This window comes from Aulostomus chinensis, chromosome 21, assembly GCF_037954235.1.
Source record: "Aulostomus chinensis isolate RoL2024-O1b breed Wild chromosome 21, RoL_Achi_v1.0, whole genome shotgun sequence".
Taxonomy (NCBI): Eukaryota; Metazoa; Chordata; class Actinopteri; order Syngnathiformes; family Aulostomidae; genus Aulostomus; species Aulostomus chinensis.
This window is the reverse complement of record NC_141340.1, coordinates 10,447,357-10,463,936: the sequence shown is the minus strand read 5'-3', so window position 1 is coordinate 10,463,936 and position 16,580 is coordinate 10,447,357. Positions and strand designations below refer to the sequence as shown.

The window sequence follows — 16,580 nt, the reverse complement described above, 5'->3', positions numbered from 1 at the left end:
ATACTGAGGAAGAGCAGCAGCAGCAGTGGCGACAGACTGGGAGCTGAAATATACGGATGGAGTGATATATCCCATCCACCGTTCAAACACCTGAAAAGTCCATCAGGTCCAAGATGATTTTTGGGGGGAAAAGTCTACAACAGATGAGGAGAAAGAAAGCAAAAAAAAAAAAAAAAAAAGAGGAGTGGGAGGAAAATTGTTCCTGCGTCACATGCTTTAATTTGTTCAGCAGCTGCCAATGAAAATGATGATCTGCAGAAGTGGGGTTTTTTTTTTCTCACTTGGCTCCACATCTGCTCTGGAAAACCACACAGCTGGAGCCACACACTGAACAAGTGTAATCTTTATAGTTTAATGAATACGACCAAGAAAGACTGATAGGACGCATGGAACCAGCTATGTGTGTGACTCATAATGTCTTAGCGTGTGTGTGCGGGCGTGTGTGTGCGTGTGTGTGTGTGAGGATGGAAGAGCAACTCATGGCACTGGTGTGACAACTTGATTGTTAATTTTTTTTTTAACACATAAGTTCAGCTACTTTACTGTCTCGATCTTTTGAAAAAAAACGGGCAACATTTTAAATATTTATTTCATCCATTTCAATACGAATCGAATCAACACGCGATGATAAATGGTTGAAAATCTCTTGCTCATTCCTGCTTAGTGCATCCATTTATTAATTTTCATACCCGCCTCCTGCAGCTGTGCAAACCACTAGCAGATGATGAAATTTGGAGTTGAACTTGTTAGCAGAGTTTTTAGGAAAAAAAAAGAAAGAAAAGGGGGGAGAAAAAAACCCCCAAAACGTCTCCAAACGATGCTGTGTTTCAGGTGACAAGGAGGGGCTGCGCACTACCTCCGAGGCAGGCGCACTTCCTCCATCGTCCGCTTGAATAGGCTATATAAACCCGCAAAGACCCACTGCTCCTAAAGCCCTCACAAAGTTTGCAAAGCGCAAAACCCCCCCCTCGCTCGCCAGCAGCCCTCTTCATACTCTCTCCAATCTATTACCGGGGCTTTAGGGGTGATACATCGCTGGCAGGGCAGACGTGAGAAAGGTAAGTGTGTGGAATCATTGAAAAGCACTTGTGGCACAGTCACGCGCACAGAGCACAAGTCTTTATCTTGATTTTTTTCTTCTTTCTTTGCTTTTTTTCCAGATCCATCCAAGACGCCGGAGATACTTTGTCTGCAGTTTTTTTTTTTTTTTTTTTGAAATACCAAACATGAAACCTCAGTTATTTGCCGTAGATTTCCTATTTCTGTGCATATCTTGCGGAGCAAGTGCATTGAATATTCCTACTGCGTCCACCTCCCTGCCAGCCGCCAACTTCACCAATCTTGGCGCAGCGCGCAGCTACGGAACAGACACGACGGTTATTTCCAAAGGCAGGAGGAAGCGTTATATTAGTCAGAATGACATGCTCGCCATTCTTGATTACCACAACAAAGTTAGAGGGAAGGTGTTTCCTCCGGCGTCAAATATGGAATACATGGTAAGTTTTCATTCAATTTTTATAAATTTTCACCCTCGTGCATGATATTACGCCTCAATACCGCAGTGTGAGTTTTTATCTGTCCTGTATCGAGTTTTGGAAGTTAGTGAAGTGAGTAATATATTTGTGAAAATGTCTTCAGCTGTTCAGCACATTGCCCCCTGCAATAGACCACCTAAGTAGTCACTTCCAAAAGGAAGAAGGGGTCATGTAACCTACCAGTCGCGCCCCCCTCCTCCTGCTCACCGAGGGAGGGAACCCGAGTGGTCAGTCAGTGGTACGCTCATTCAATAAAATCATGCCAAAAATGTGAAATGGTTCCCGGTTTATGTGCAGCATATGTTGTCAGTTACAAAATGACGTTGAGGTTTTTTTTTTTTTAAACTGACGTCACCGGTGTATTGTAAAGTGCCTAAATTAGCCTTTGGACCTCTGGTGCTGACGACAGCAACTGAGGCTGCCAGTTAAAAATGGAGTGGGTTATTAATTCCCTTTGGGTATGGACTGCTAGAGGAAAGAAGCCACCAGAGCAGGAGTACCCCCCCCCCCTTATAAATCCATCCCCAATAAAAAGTGTGTTTGCATGAGTGTTGACAGGTTTTGCTGTCCAGCGTTCTGTTGCCATGGTGAAGGTTTCCTGAATCCATGTGTTGCATGAAGGATAACTAACTTATGTAACAGCTTTCATAGATGACTTGATGCCTTTTGCCATAGCAACACATGCTATGAACTCTTGTGTCACATCTTACTGCTAAATGGAGAAGATCTTGTGTCTATATTTTACATCGGTTATGTAATGACCTTCCATGTGCCCACCATGTCTCGCTGCTGTGTGTTTTAGGTGTGGGATGACACTCTGGCGAAGACAGCTGAGGACTGGGCTCATGCCTGTATGTGGGAGCACGGACCGCCTCACCTCCTCAGGTTCCTGGGTCAGAACCTCTCCGTCAGGACAGGACGGTGAGCGACCTTTGACTCCCGCCCCCACCCTCCCCCTTCCATCCTTCCCTCCCTCCCTCCCTCCCTCCCTCCTCAACATCTGCTGCTCCTCTCAGGGACAACTCGGCCTCAGCAGTCATGGTCGTTGCCTTTGCAGCCCCCTTTTTCTGTTCTCCTAAAAGTTTCTGCACTGTGACCTAGTGACTGCTTGAGGAATGCTCCTGTGACCCCCTCAGATAAACAAAAGCTTATGTTTTCAGCAATGACCCATGAGGACTAATGCACATCCCTTTAGTGGGTCTTGACTTTCCATTTGGAAACACCGTCATGTTTTCCTACACTTTTAGATTTTATTGAGGAACAACACAAGACTTAAGGGAATACAACTTAAACTAACTGTTTCTTGGGACTGGTCAAGTGAAAGACCCACTAAACTTATGACCCCATTTGCTCAGAAATGTACCTAAAACAAAACTTCAACAGAACAGTATTTCTTTATCATGAGCGGGTTTATCTACTCTCCCTTGAGGTTTCACAAAACTTCTCCACTGGAACCAGTTTTCATCGATGCAGTGTTGAAAATGAGTCATGCGCCGAGATGCATCTTTAAATGTGTTTAAAGCCAGAGCTATGATACATCTGAAAGGCTCAAGGCTAATTAGACCAAGCTGCTGCAGAGAACATAATACACATATTTTCCAAGAATTCACATGGGGCCCTATATCCATTTTTATGTACAGTATGCATGTTCTCTATACATGGAAATGCATACAGCTTTGCTCTCCACTTTTTCAAAGTAAGTGCCCAGCATCGCGGGAAAGAAAATCGCACTGTTTATAATCTCCTCACAACTGGTCACTGCAAATGTGTTACAAATGTTTTGCGGTGAAATACGAAGCTTTGAAGTATCTTCTAGATATAGTCTTGGTGACATCTCTGATGGTTTGTCTGTGGGGGACTGTCCCTTTCAATCGTGTGTGTGGTTTTGACGGTGTAGACAGTATGTATTTATGTACTGAACCCTGACCCTTTATTCTTATTGTGGTCTGAGAAACTGAGAAAATGTATGATATGTTTTAGATGTGACAAAAACTATTGATGTCAGTGCATTCTTTTAAAATGATATACAAAACATGTCTTTGATGCATTTTGGCAGGCTCGACACAACTATGGCGTATTGCTAACTTACATCTTCATCACCTTCCCACTTTGTCTCCTAGGAAGTGGCTTAAAGTGATACTTCACCCAGAAAAGTGGTCTTGCGGTGTCTTTGGGTTTCCCACCACTGCATCACTTCTTTGGTACTCCAGAATGCAGAAAGAGCTAGCCATGTGTATTTAGCTTGAAGCTAACAGCGACTGATAGCTAACAGCGACTGATGGCTAACAGCGACTGATGGCTAACAGCAAAACTGTCCAAAAATATGTGTTCACAAACTTTTCAGCATAATCCTCATCTTCTTTATCCAAACGTACTCCCGGCAAGCCAAATGTACACTCACTTGATTTATTCGAGTTTTTCGTTTGTTCATGTTAGCGCCGAGTTCGACCAGCTAGCACATTCACCAAATTAATTTGCCTGCATACGTCTGTGTGTTCTTTACTCTATCACTGGACACCAAGTCTTTGGTTCTTTACTCTATCACTGAACACCAAGTCTTTGAGTTGGTAAACATATGTTTTGGGACAAATTTGCTGTTGTTTGTAGTTGGCAGCCATGGGGCGACATTAGCTTCGAGCTAAATATACGTGACTGGCTCTTCCTGCATTCTGGACTCAGAGTAGTAACAAAAATATATCATGAGCTCAAGGTACCAATTCGTGAGTCCTTGAAGGACTAAATTTTCTGTGACGTATCGCTTTAAATACATTCAACTTGCATAACATCATCATTTGTGAATAAGACACATTTGATATATTGGTATATGGGTGTGGCTCAGTTAGGTCAAAGGTTGTAGCTAACTGAGTATCTCCTCTGTCATCAGGTATCGATCCATTCTTCAGCTGGTGAAACCATGGTATGATGAGGTCAAAGATTATTCTTTTCCTTACCCCCGTGACTGCAACCCTCGATGCCCTCTCCGATGCTACGGACCCATGTGTACCCATTATACACAGGTGGATGGACAATAACCTCTGTGTATTTAAGCAATTCCACTGAGTTCCTGTGACCCTGGTGTGAACTGACAGCGTTTTACGTTTTATTTTGCAGATGGTGTGGGCGACGTCAAACAAAGTGGGCTGTGCTGTTCACACGTGCCACAATATGAACGTATGGGGTTCAGTGTGGAAGCGGGCGACGTATTTAGTTTGCAACTACTCACCCAAGTAAGTATATGGATCCATTTTTAAGCCTTGTTAGATTTAAGGGGGTCTGTTAATTCAAATGAACCTATTAACCTGGTGACGCCGGGCTTAATCACAACTCGGTCCACTCTGCTGAGTTGTGAAATGCCACACACGTCGCTGCGAGGTTCAGATAATCCCAATACAAGCTTGTGAACAGGTACGGCAACACCAAAGCCAAAGAATCAAATAAATTCCATGAACAAAAGCCAAATTGGACTTGTGATGGACTTGTAATGTAGGTACTTTAATCCCAGCGGAGCGTATTTGAGAGGAACATTCTCAGGAAACAGGTGACCTATATTTTGGATTGGAAATGTGGCGTGTGCTGAGAAACAAGCATGACCCGGCCTTCTCCTCTGCTGAGGTCACTGACTGCCGAAGGCTTCTCTGTTAATGACTCCCAACTCCAGCTGGTGTTAACATCTCGAATCTGGATGGTGTCAACCTGTAATTTTGCTGGGGTTTTTTCCAATTTAAATACTTTATTACACAATGTGATGCTAAACATGCTGAAATCTAAAACATCTCTCACGCCAAGGTCGATACTCTAGCTGTAATCACATGGGGGGAGCACACATGGAGCTGTAAATGCAGCTTCTGGGAAAACCCATTGATGAGCATCATCTTAGATATGACAGATTTATCCTGACAATAATGTTTTTGAAACTGTTTATACATGTTGGCCTTTGGTTACTGCGGAGCCATTCACACCTTTCATTTCTCTATCTTCCAGGGGCAACTGGATCGGAGAGGCTCCCTACAAAGTAGGCGTTCCTTGCTCCGCCTGCCCCCCCAGCTATGGCGGCTCTTGCAGCAACAACATGTGCTTCCCTGCTCTGAAGACAAACTACCTGCACTGGTTCAAATAAACACAGGTTTTCTCCCCTGCATAAGCTGACAACCTACAGTACCACAGAGACATTATTTTTAATGCCGTAAGGATTTGCACAACAGTCGTGGACCACACTATTTTGTATATATGGCTTATTTAAAGACACAAACATACATTTGAAGGCAGCAGACAATTTAGCGTTGATTATTTGTAAATAAACTGTAAATTAATTTTTTTTAATTACCATGACTATTTTTAATTGATGAAATGTAATTTATGTGTAGAATGGGTCCTTAAACACAACTCACATGAGGTGCTAAATACTTCTTACTATAGTTTACCATTGACAATGTGGCAATTAGGGCCACAACACCATCATAGCTGCTCACACATGCTCACTATGGTGCTACGGGCATCACACCTCCATGTTGTGTGCTCTGCTCTTTGTAGAAATGTTGTCATAGAAAGATCAAAGCATTTAACCTCAGAGGGAAAAACTACAAGGGCGCAGTTAGCATAGCAGCTTCTGTAGGTAGCCTACACGCTCAGGCTGTTGTGATTTTGTGTCCTGTCATGAATTGGTAAAAAGTTTGACCAAAGTGCACTTACTGTAAACTGAACATATATGACATCATAAGAATGAGGAATAAACATCAGTCAAACTGAGAAATCTCCATTTCAAGGTCTGATGCTAGCATAGATAAAACCTCTGTTGTCAAATTAAAGGTACATGTCAGTTTTTTGGGAAATTTTTTGCCATCCTCCCCAGGGCCAGACAAGACGATAGATACCATTCTCTCCTCTGTGTGTACATTAGTGAGCTGAGACCCACACATACCATGTGGCTACTAGCTAGCTTAGCATAATGTGGTGGTTTGGCTCTGTAGCATATACTTTTCTCTCAATGATATTTGTTATTAAAATAACAATTCAAGCATTGAAGTTTTAGCATCAGACACATATTTGGAACGTCTTTATTGAAAGAAAGAAAAAAGCTACGAAACAAAATAAAGTATTTGCTGATGATTAGAAAATAAATATTCGCAGATGATTAGAAGAACGACTGTTAAAACTAATCAAAGCAGACTTTGTGCTAGAGGATGAGGATTATTACTTTTGGACAGATCAAGATCCTGAATCTGACCTATCTCATGACTTTTGATGGAGGTTTGCCAGCACTTCCTACCCACTACAATTCATTGCACTAAGCTAACTAGCGGTTAGCCTGTCCCTAGGTCCTTAACTGATGCGCAAAAGAGAGAAAAGTATTTGTCTTCTTGTCAAACTCTTGGCGTGTTCCTTTAGCAAAGTGCATTTTCAGCATAAATCTGCACTGCTAAGCATGTGTGTCATCACTGGCATGTCAGGTTTTTTAGATATTTCATTGGTTTCATCCATATTTCATCTGCTATCTCTTCTATAGAGAGCACAAGCAACAAATCTGACCCAGCTATCTGTTACATAAATATATTTGTTATACTGTATATTGGTATATTTCATACCAACTTATTCATAAATTGAACAAATCCATTGTTCATATTTCATTATGATCACTGATGGGTTTTGGAGCTATGCACTCAAGTGCACCTTAATTGTTTGTAAATTTCCAAAACAATAGGAAATTGTTTTTTTGTATGTGTAGATAATCATTATATCTTGACTCTCCTTAAACTTCACATATTCAATAAGTTATTCATTTTTATATGGGGAAATATTTAATTGATATTCATTTTGTACTTTTTTGTAAAAGGATTGTACATATAGTGAAACAATTAAATGGTACGGTTCATTTGCATGTCAACTTTTATAATGTTGAAAAATAATCAAAAGGAAATCAGTAGATTTCTAAGAATTAAGCACTAGCACAATATTGATGGGCAAATGCCTCAACCTTTTTAAAATGTGTCAGAATTCCTGTTCAAATAGGAGCAGTTTCACAGTATAATCCAATACTGGCAAACATTAAACATATACGAGCCCAAAAAAAGTTACTCTTGATACAAAATTTGGTGGGAAATATATATATAAAAAGGACATTTTCCGCACTGACTGTATTTAAATCAACAAGCCATTTATGCAATGAACTGCGCTTTTGCTGTTGTGTTTTGTATTTTTAATAAATGGTCTTTTTTTGATTGTGTCTTTCTTTTATTTTAATACAATTGCACCCATGTTTGCCTTTGGCCTCGCGCGTATCATTGTCTATTGTCTGAGATATCTGAGCTCATCCTCATGTCTGATATTGATTAGGGCTTTTGCCCAAAACATCAGTCTCACTCTTTGATTCTGTGTTTTCTCTTTTTAACATCGCCATTGCAAAGTCCTACATCCTGTATATCAAAGACTGAGAAAAGGAAGAGAAAACATAAAATGAATGCTAATAAGGCGAGGTTGACTGTGGCGTTGCCTGTTCATGTCTACGCTAATGAACAGACATGGTTTCAGGGGACTCTCTTGTTTGAGTTTGTCCAATGAAACCATTGACCTCGCCAGAGAGAAAGAGAGAGGGAGAGAGAGACGGAGCAGAATGGAATGCTCAAAGGAGAAAGAGGGAGAACGTGTGTTACTTCAAGACACAGAGGCTAAATCAAAGACTGGGCAAGCAGACAGGCGGAGATGATCTGAAAAAATATGACATTTTCCGTCCGTTTTACAGCTGGAGGACTTTCTGTAGACGGTGATGGAGACACTAGTTGATGCTTGAGGAAAAGACAAACAGAAGAGGGTCAACTTTGGATGTAAAGCCATTAATGATCTGATGGTTTGGGCAGATGTTCTTTTCTCAAGCTGAGAGTGCCGGGAATGATCCCGAGCCAAAATCAACGCTCAACTGTGGAGCAAACAAATGAACAAACAAAGCAATAATGTTTTATTTGTTAGCGAAACAAATGCAGACTGAAATGTTTGCTGCAGGTTGGAAAACCTTCCTCCTTTATGATGATGATGATCATCATCATCATCATCATCATCATGGTTGCAGACCAGACTAACAGATTCCCTGGAATCAACCAGCTGCGAGTTTTCGAGGAACACATTAGTATGCATGGGAAAAAATTCTGTGCCTGGACACAGAGCCAAACAGATGATTGGTGGAGATTTAAAAGGCACATCAGCAGGATGAGGAACAGGATGAAATGATTAGTTAGACAATCTGTTGTTGACATTTGACTCTTATCCATCAGTTCTAGGGACAGATTCAAGGTTAAGGAGGGAAGACGTCCCAGCTGGTTTGGAGTCTTCGGGTAGAGGACTTGAAGGCCTTGTTGACTTGCCACCTCGAAAGCTGAAGTATTCAGTCATGGCAACAGCAAGGACACACATGGAAGGAACTTGCCATTTGTAGCAAGCTGCACGGCCCTCATCCCACCCCAGTCTTCATCCAGGTCTACAAGGTACAAAACCTACAAAAAGCCAGAGAGCTTGGCTCGTTGGTACAGCAGTGACAGCACCCTTGCATTCACACACACATTCCTCACGAATGTTTTCACCTTACTTCGCCCATTCCCGGGTTCCCCACACAGGAACTTCACACATCTCTCACACAACCTAACCTAAGGTGCCTTCATACCCCTTACATACAAGGCTTGCCTCCAGTGGCTTCATGGCCAGTCCTTGCGATGCTTCAGCGCATCACCATATGTAGTCACAATGTTATTGTTATCCTCTCTGTATCTTTTTCTGGTTTTAATAAAGGCACAGCTGGGGTTGTACTCAAATTTTGTTTGTGCTCCCCGCTCTTCCCTTCAGTCCATCTGGGCACATTTAGAGCTCCATGATGTAGCGTGCACCCCCAGGAGGGTGGTTTGCCTACATCCAGGACTTTGAATGTGCCAATTACACTTTGATTCCAATGATATCATGACATGAAAATGATTCATCCAGTGAGTGCTTGGGGACCAATGCCATTGTCAAGGTTGCAACCAAGTATTTTGTTCTGACTTTCTAATGCTGACTTAGAAGGACATTGGTCTCTAGGGATTGTTGAGGGAAAAAACCTCCTCCCCTCCATGACTTACTTAAAATGGAGGAGGATTTAATTAGTTGCTGTCTGATAACATAGTGGTGAGATTCTCTGAGATCTCTCTTCGTCCATGTTGAGCCTTACGACATCAGTCCAAGAGGGCCAGACCACGCAGGTGAGATGTCATCCACTTGCCTTAACCAGTGACAGGGAACAGTCCCTGAGAGGAATATTGGGTATCTTACTCTCTCCACCTTCCATATAACCATACTTGAACGTAAACCTTTATGATACTGGAAATAGGTGATGGTCAGGCAGTTTGCAAGAAGTAAAAGCACTGTCCCCAAGCAGTTGTTTCTTGATCTTTTTTACTGTTTCCAGGAATACATGTGTTTAACGATATGAGAGGATGTCGAATATATCATTCAGACTCTGCTTAGTCATTTGTGTGGGAGAAAGAAATACAATCAGACACATTCAGTAATAAATCCCCTTCAACAACAGACTTATGGCATCAGCCAATGACAACACCAACTGATGACACATCTATTAGCTCATCTAAAAGTGCAATGCTTCCTTCTAATATGAGTGTGAAGGAGCTGAAACATTTATTTGGAAAGTAGATGGAAAGTTCAGTGGGACCACAGCAGGGTGAGAGATTATTGGTGGAGGTTGGTGGTGCAGGTTTATTAATGTGCAAGGAACCATCCAACACCAATAAGAAGAATGCGAGGCTGCACTTCAACCAAAAAGGGTATTTTGTCTTTCAACTATTCACAAATAGATTTATTGTCCTCACTATGATGGTTTTGTTTTGTTTTTTTCGCCCATTGCAATTCTTAATGATTTCTTCAGCCAATGTAGCGAGCGCGACCAACTGGCGGATTTGGTCTGCCCAACTTGCTCGCGTTCCTTCACTGCAGCACCAAATCGCAGTGTCATTAGTTTGTCTGGTTTTTAGCTCTTCAAGCGTTGTAGATTAACCAGCAAAAGGTTGGATAAAGAAGATGTGGATTAAAGCAGCTTGAGAGTTTGTAAATGGACATAAGGTGGTTTTGGCTGCACCCGTTATCGTTCCGCTACAGTAGAAAAACAACAACAACAAAAAAGAGCTTTGGTTTGCTTATTTGTAAGCTATCATCATCGTCAAGCCTAGGATTCAGCCGCTGTGCACTTCCAACATTGGAAACAAATGTCTTTGCGAGATTACTAAGTACTTATTAGTTGTTTATCCCTACAAGTCACGAGTTACTGAAAGAACCCGAGCTGACCTGACTGATCTAAATCTTCATCAAAACTGTGTTTAGCTTGCTACCAGTTAGTGAGGTAGCTCACACTTCTCACGTAGCAAAGGGGGACTTTGAACATGACAGCGTGCAAAAAATTGGAGAGGGGTGGAGAGTGCTGGCGGATGTAATCACCCAATGCTGCTACCCAGAACCCAGCCTGGTAAACCAGAGTCACCTTACAGCGAGGAAAGATGTGACTCATGTTTGTAACACAAATGAGGCAGCTGGCATTTCCAAAAGTGTTTGCTGTTTTACACGTGTGTGTATGTGGAGGACGTGCTGGGAAAGAGCTCGTACAACAGTTTAAGTGAGTACAATCTTGAAAAAAGGTGGAGAGAGTGTGGTAATGGTTTGGAGGTTTGTTGATGTTTGCTGTGCAGCTGCAGAAAAAAAACAAAAACCCTCCTCTCCTTTTTCTTAATTGTCACTGTACTCCGCAACCTCTTTGCCCTCCCTGACACTGAATGGCTGAAAACTTGGCTCATCCACGCCTCGAGGAGGATATTGGGCTAGGGCTTCTTTCTAAATTTTCTTTTTTCTTCTGTCCCTGTTGGAAGGAAAACAACTATGTTTATTTTGCTCCCCTTGCAGCTCAACCATCAGAAATGCAGCGTGTGCCCGGTGCAAGCCTCACTTTGTCTTCGAAACGAACCAAAATCAGTGGGACAGCAACATTGCACCCTCAGGACATGAGAGTGGGGTTGCTATTAGCAGAGACAGAGCTCAACTTGAAGGAAGAAAAAAAGAGTGTACAATTGATTGCAGACGTAACAATACTCACTTTTTTCTCTCTCTCTTTCTCTAAACATGTTAAACTGAAGGAAGCTAAAGTGCTTCAGCGTTTGATTAGATCACAAATTATTCGACGGACAAATGAATTCAAACATTATCCTGAAGTACTTCCCATTAATTGTTATGTCATAGAACATGAAATGATCGCAATCTCTTTACTCAGCATTCTTTGGTGGCGGTATGCAATGTCTTAAAATTACACGTCACCATGGAAAAGCGCGACCAAAGTAGGATTGATTTTATTTGTGTTTTTATTTTGTGTTGGTTATGCGACAAATGATAATTACTGTTGTTTAAACACATGTCAGTAACCGTAATTGTACCAAGGTGTTGAGTCCCATTAGAATTTCACTGTCCCTGCGATCCCAACGTTTTAAGTTGTTGTCGGTAAAAAAAAAAAAAAAAAACAATAAAAACGAGTAAAAGTTTTAAAACGTTTTTTTCAACGTGAACTGCTGTGACTCGTTGGTGTCCTTTGTTTCCACTGTGAAATAATCACAACTGGCTTCATGTTGTCTTTGTCTCTGTGGTTTACGTAATATTCACAGAGTATCAACTGAGATGGAAACAGAGATCCTGTATCATGATGACATTTCTTTTCTTGGCTGAGTAAATAACAAGTAAACAGGAGGGCTCTTGCTCAGTATAAGAAAAAGCGTTCAATTTCGTTTCACCAAATTAAATTGATCTGCCCCTAAATTTAATGGTTTCTTCCTTGGCTCATGCTAAGACCCAAAGTTTGGTGAAATTTAGCCCTTTTTTTTTTTTTTTTTTTTTTGGAAGTGTTTTTATTTGCGTAATTCAAAACAGCAGCGAAACAATACCTTCTTTGGGAGTTACTTATAAGTTTGAACATTTTCAACATACTGCGTCTTATTCAGAGCGCTTTTTAAGCCAACACACAAAAAAATTCTGATTGTATTAGATTATGAAATCGGTCTAAAAAAACCATTCTGAACAGAATGCACGCAGCGCTGCATAGAGGACTATCTCAGTGTAGCTGTACAGTTCACCTGCGTTACATTTACACCACACATCTTTATTACAGCTTGAAAACTCAAGCACAGCGCACGTCTTCATATCTCTCTGTTGACACATGTGCTTCCCTGAGACTAATGTCAGCCATTTGATGCATGTTTTGGAATCTCCTCAGATGTTGGCATGTACATGTTAAAACCCTTTTTTGCAGCCATAAATCTCACGGGGCAGCCGAGTTAACTGCTAGGCACGTTTTTTTTTTCTTTTCTTTTTTTTTCTTTTTTTACAAAGTCCATCTTCTTCTGAAGTGTATTGCCCTTATTTCAGACAAGGTGTTAAAAAAATAAATAAAAAAATCACAAACTGTATACAAAATCATCCCCGGGTCTCTGGTGTCTATTTTAGGTTCCGTGAAGTTGTTTATTCGGGATGTGTCACCGGAACATGTAGGGAAAAATCGTTTCTCTGAGGTTGAATATACATGCAGTTCGTGCGCAAGCGACACGCAAGCAGGCGTGTGATCGGCCACAATGAAACACAACACCGTCTCAGTTGGAGCTGGATGGCTTATGTTACGGTCACTTTTCTCGTCTAGTGACTTTTCCTTGGCAAAGTAAGCTCCTCATATGGTCTACTAAGGTATAAATAAAGCATTTCTGGCATACTTCAGGGTAGATATTCCATTATATGACAAAGGATATAAGTGTCACGTCATGAAGCTGTATAGTCTATACTCACCTCATACATGACATTAAAACTAATCATATGTTTTGGGCCCAACATGCCTCTGCTCTACGCTTCACCACAACAGCCATAAGAATAAGTCTGCAGACATCCTGAGAGATTCTAGACTTTGACCCCCCCTTTTCTTTTTTGTTTTTGGTTCAAATCTGAGAACACAAACTTGAGGCAAAGATGGGCCCATGTTCTGTGTTTACCCTCCATATCCTACTGTAGTCTTTGTCTTGGATCGGGCCACATTAGCCTCCTCGCAGGGGCCCAGCACGGACTTCAGACGAAGCGACGTCCTGCAGCTGTGAGATTTGAGCCAAAATCAATGTCCGCTCAGAAGCACAGCGCTGGGAAAGTGCTGCATAATCAGATGGGCTTTCCTCCTTCAATCTCTTACCCATGGTCAACAAGTTCATTAGAGCTTTGAGACTCTCTCATGACGTATTGTATTACCCCAAAACACAACAACAATCACGGTCTACACACTTTATTACCTGAGTTCTGTTATGGTAATTCTCCTCATAATGATACAGTAGGTCAAAGAGAAAGTGAAACCAATCCACGCATCAAATCAAAAGAAAACCTATGATAGTTTTGTGTGTGTGTGTGTGTGTGTGTGTGTGTGTGTGTGTGTGTGTGTCTTTTTATCCAACTATTTGAAGATGATATTGTGTTAGAGTAAACCCACGACTGCATTTGGCTTTCACTGGGAAGTGTCCCGGCTTATTTGCACCACAAGCAGAAATACAATAAACATTCAGCTCAGACAAGCAAAAACACACGACAAAACAACGCGATAGAGTTTCTGGTAGAGCGCTGTAATTCGTAGCTTCGTACAAATTTGGGAGAAAACGAAAAACATATTTGGCCGGCCGCAATTCCCCGGTAATAAATCCCCAACATTATCAGTTTGCTGAAAGCTTAGCAGTGAGGATGTAACTGTTAAAAAAAAAAAAAAAATCAAAAAAGCCATGAGATGGATCAGCGCCTCGAGTGCGTAAAAAAAAAAAAGAAAAAAAGACAGATGTTATCACGAGAAATGTTTGGCTCTTTCTTCAACCCCTCAACTCAAAGTCCACCAAGAGACGCTTGCATGTCAAGTTAAGTTAAACTGAAGGAGACTGACATCTGGTGGTCGAGTGAACAACATGTGACTTGTTAAATTTTCTCTGATAATAAATCCAGACAAACCAGGAGGATGACATCTGGAATTCAGTCTACTTCTGATAAATACTTCAAGATGGAGGCAGCTCATCTCATCATGTAATTCTAATTATTCTAGATTGGTAAATTACAGATATTTCAAAGATCATGTATTATTGTCTGAATGTTGATAGAACAAGGAAGGTAGGAAATACACACACACACATACACACACACACACACACACACGCACACACATAGCTATACTACACATGAGCATCCCGTTTGTCAGCAAGATACTGCCAAAAACTACTGATAGAATTTTTGGGTTGGATCCAGTGATTTTTTTTTAATCCCCAATTTACTTGATATTATAAGACATGTTATTTTTATTTGATAAAACAATATCTTTATTAATTTCTCAGGACATATGACAAGAATCTTGCTCTGACTTTTATTAATTCAGTGTGTCAGTTCACAGTAAAATTTACAAAGAATTTGTGATATCATTTGACACTTTCAGAGTTCACACACACACACACGCCGACTTTGAAGCATCGCAGTCGGTATCTATTTTATTGAATCAAGTTAAAGATAAAATGTGTTGACAGATTGTTTTTCCAGAATACTCTCCTTTCTCTCTACTTTCTCTTCCTGCTGTTTCCTTTTGACGTGCACTCTTGCACTAATGCATCCTTTCTATTCCTTTCTATTATTGTTTTTCGAACCTGAATCTCCATCTCTCTGAATTCTTACTCCGCACCAACATGTTCTGCATCCTAACCGAGTCGGATTGATGTCGAGATGTGCACAGTTACGTTCCCATTTACACAACAAGACCCTGGAAGCGTCTTTTATCTGGAGCCACGCTGGTTCTACTTGGACGTGTCTACGTTACTCTGCCTCAAGCATTTGGTTCCAGTTATCAGTGTGTTGCTAAGAGCCGCCCCTGCTGGCACAGTCCAGCACTTGCTGATTAACTCTTACATCTGATAGTAATATTTGTGACCACGCAACCTCTGAATGCTCTTGTTGGACCATTAACTGTAAGACGTCTTTTACTTATTTTCTGTGCGGTTTTACTTGTGGATTTGCATGTGAGAGACGAGCGGGCCGCTGGCCTTGGCTGAGGTTTGGCTCTCTCGCTTTTCTTTTTCTGAATTAATTAGAAGTGATTGCGGATTAAACCCGTGGTGCATTAAAACATCTTGTAATAACACCTGCAAATGCACCGGCAGCTTCCCACCACAAGGGGGTAGAGGCGCCTCAGCTAAACTGAACAACCTGACATCTGAGTTCACCTTCTTCTGCTGATAATGTCACAGAGGCAGTGGTGAGGAACATCTGCCAAATAACCTTGATGCTCTTTGCTCTGGTTCACCCCCCCCCCCCCCCCAGCCCCATTCCAACACTCTGACCTCAATCCGGCTCAAGCAGAACCATTAGGGAGTAACGTGCCAGATAAAACGGGCCAACAGACGTGTTCTTCAAGAGTGTTGCGTCCAGAGGCTACTGTTGTGTTGATGCAGCTTCTGGCATGTCTGATGCATTCTGCAGAGTTCACGGGTTGTTGTTTTTTGTTTTTTTGCCTTTTTTTTCCCCCCTCACCCATTGCAATGAGGCCCCGCATGCCGAATAGAAGAGGAACCAAAAACGATGCATCTGGACCTGTGGCTAAACAATGACTGTGTGTATTTGTGTACGAGACAAAAAAAAAAAACCAACCAAAAAACATCAAGGTACAAGATGCGGTACAAGAGGAAGGTGTGCAATATTCCGAGAAGCACAAGAAGTAACGAAAAGAAACAAGAAAAAAAAGAAAGAAAAAAGCATGAAATCATTTATGTTGCTCGAGCATTGGCACAAATAGTGCAGATTTACAAGCAGCCATTGTCATAAACATTAATCAGAGAATGACTGCTCTGCTACTGATGCCCTGACCTCGATTACCACGCTGTAAATCATGGCAGTCGGTAAATATCGCCTTTACCCATGCAAACTCATCTTCATAGTGGAGCTCAGTGACATGATGTGACACTCTCATGGTCTCACCCTCAACCAGAGTGCAAT

The 16,580-nt window shown here is 41.5% G+C and overlaps 1 protein-coding gene across 1 annotated transcript; it reads left to right on the top strand.

Annotated features, from left to right (window-relative positions):
- The first annotated feature begins 966 nt into the window (after positions 1 to 966).
- On the top strand, positions 967 to 7,679 carry pi15a (peptidase inhibitor 15a). Its single transcript, XM_086191424.1, has 5 exons — positions 967 to 1,496; positions 2,338 to 2,456; positions 4,420 to 4,552; positions 4,647 to 4,762; positions 5,517 to 7,679. Exons 1-5 carry the CDS (start codon positions 1,227 to 1,229, stop codon positions 5,650 to 5,652), a joined length of 774 nt encoding a protein of 257 aa, XP_086047550.1. The 5' UTR covers positions 967 to 1,226; the 3' UTR covers positions 5,653 to 7,679.
- Positions 7,680 to 16,580: the final 8,901 nt, after the last annotated feature.

Bases quoted from the DNA above. Each gene is read 5' to 3' on its own strand.
- pi15a (XM_086191424.1), top strand. From the start codon at position 1,227: ATGAAACCTCAGTTATTTGCCGTAGATTTCCTATTTCTGTGCATATCT. The intron at 1,497-2,337 runs GTAAGTTTTCAT...TGTGTGTTTTAG, and splicing joins CGTCAAATATGGAATACATG to GTGTGGGATGACACTCTGGC. The intron at 4,553-4,646 runs GTGGATGGACAA...TTTATTTTGCAG, and splicing joins TGTGTACCCATTATACACAG to ATGGTGTGGGCGACGTCAAA.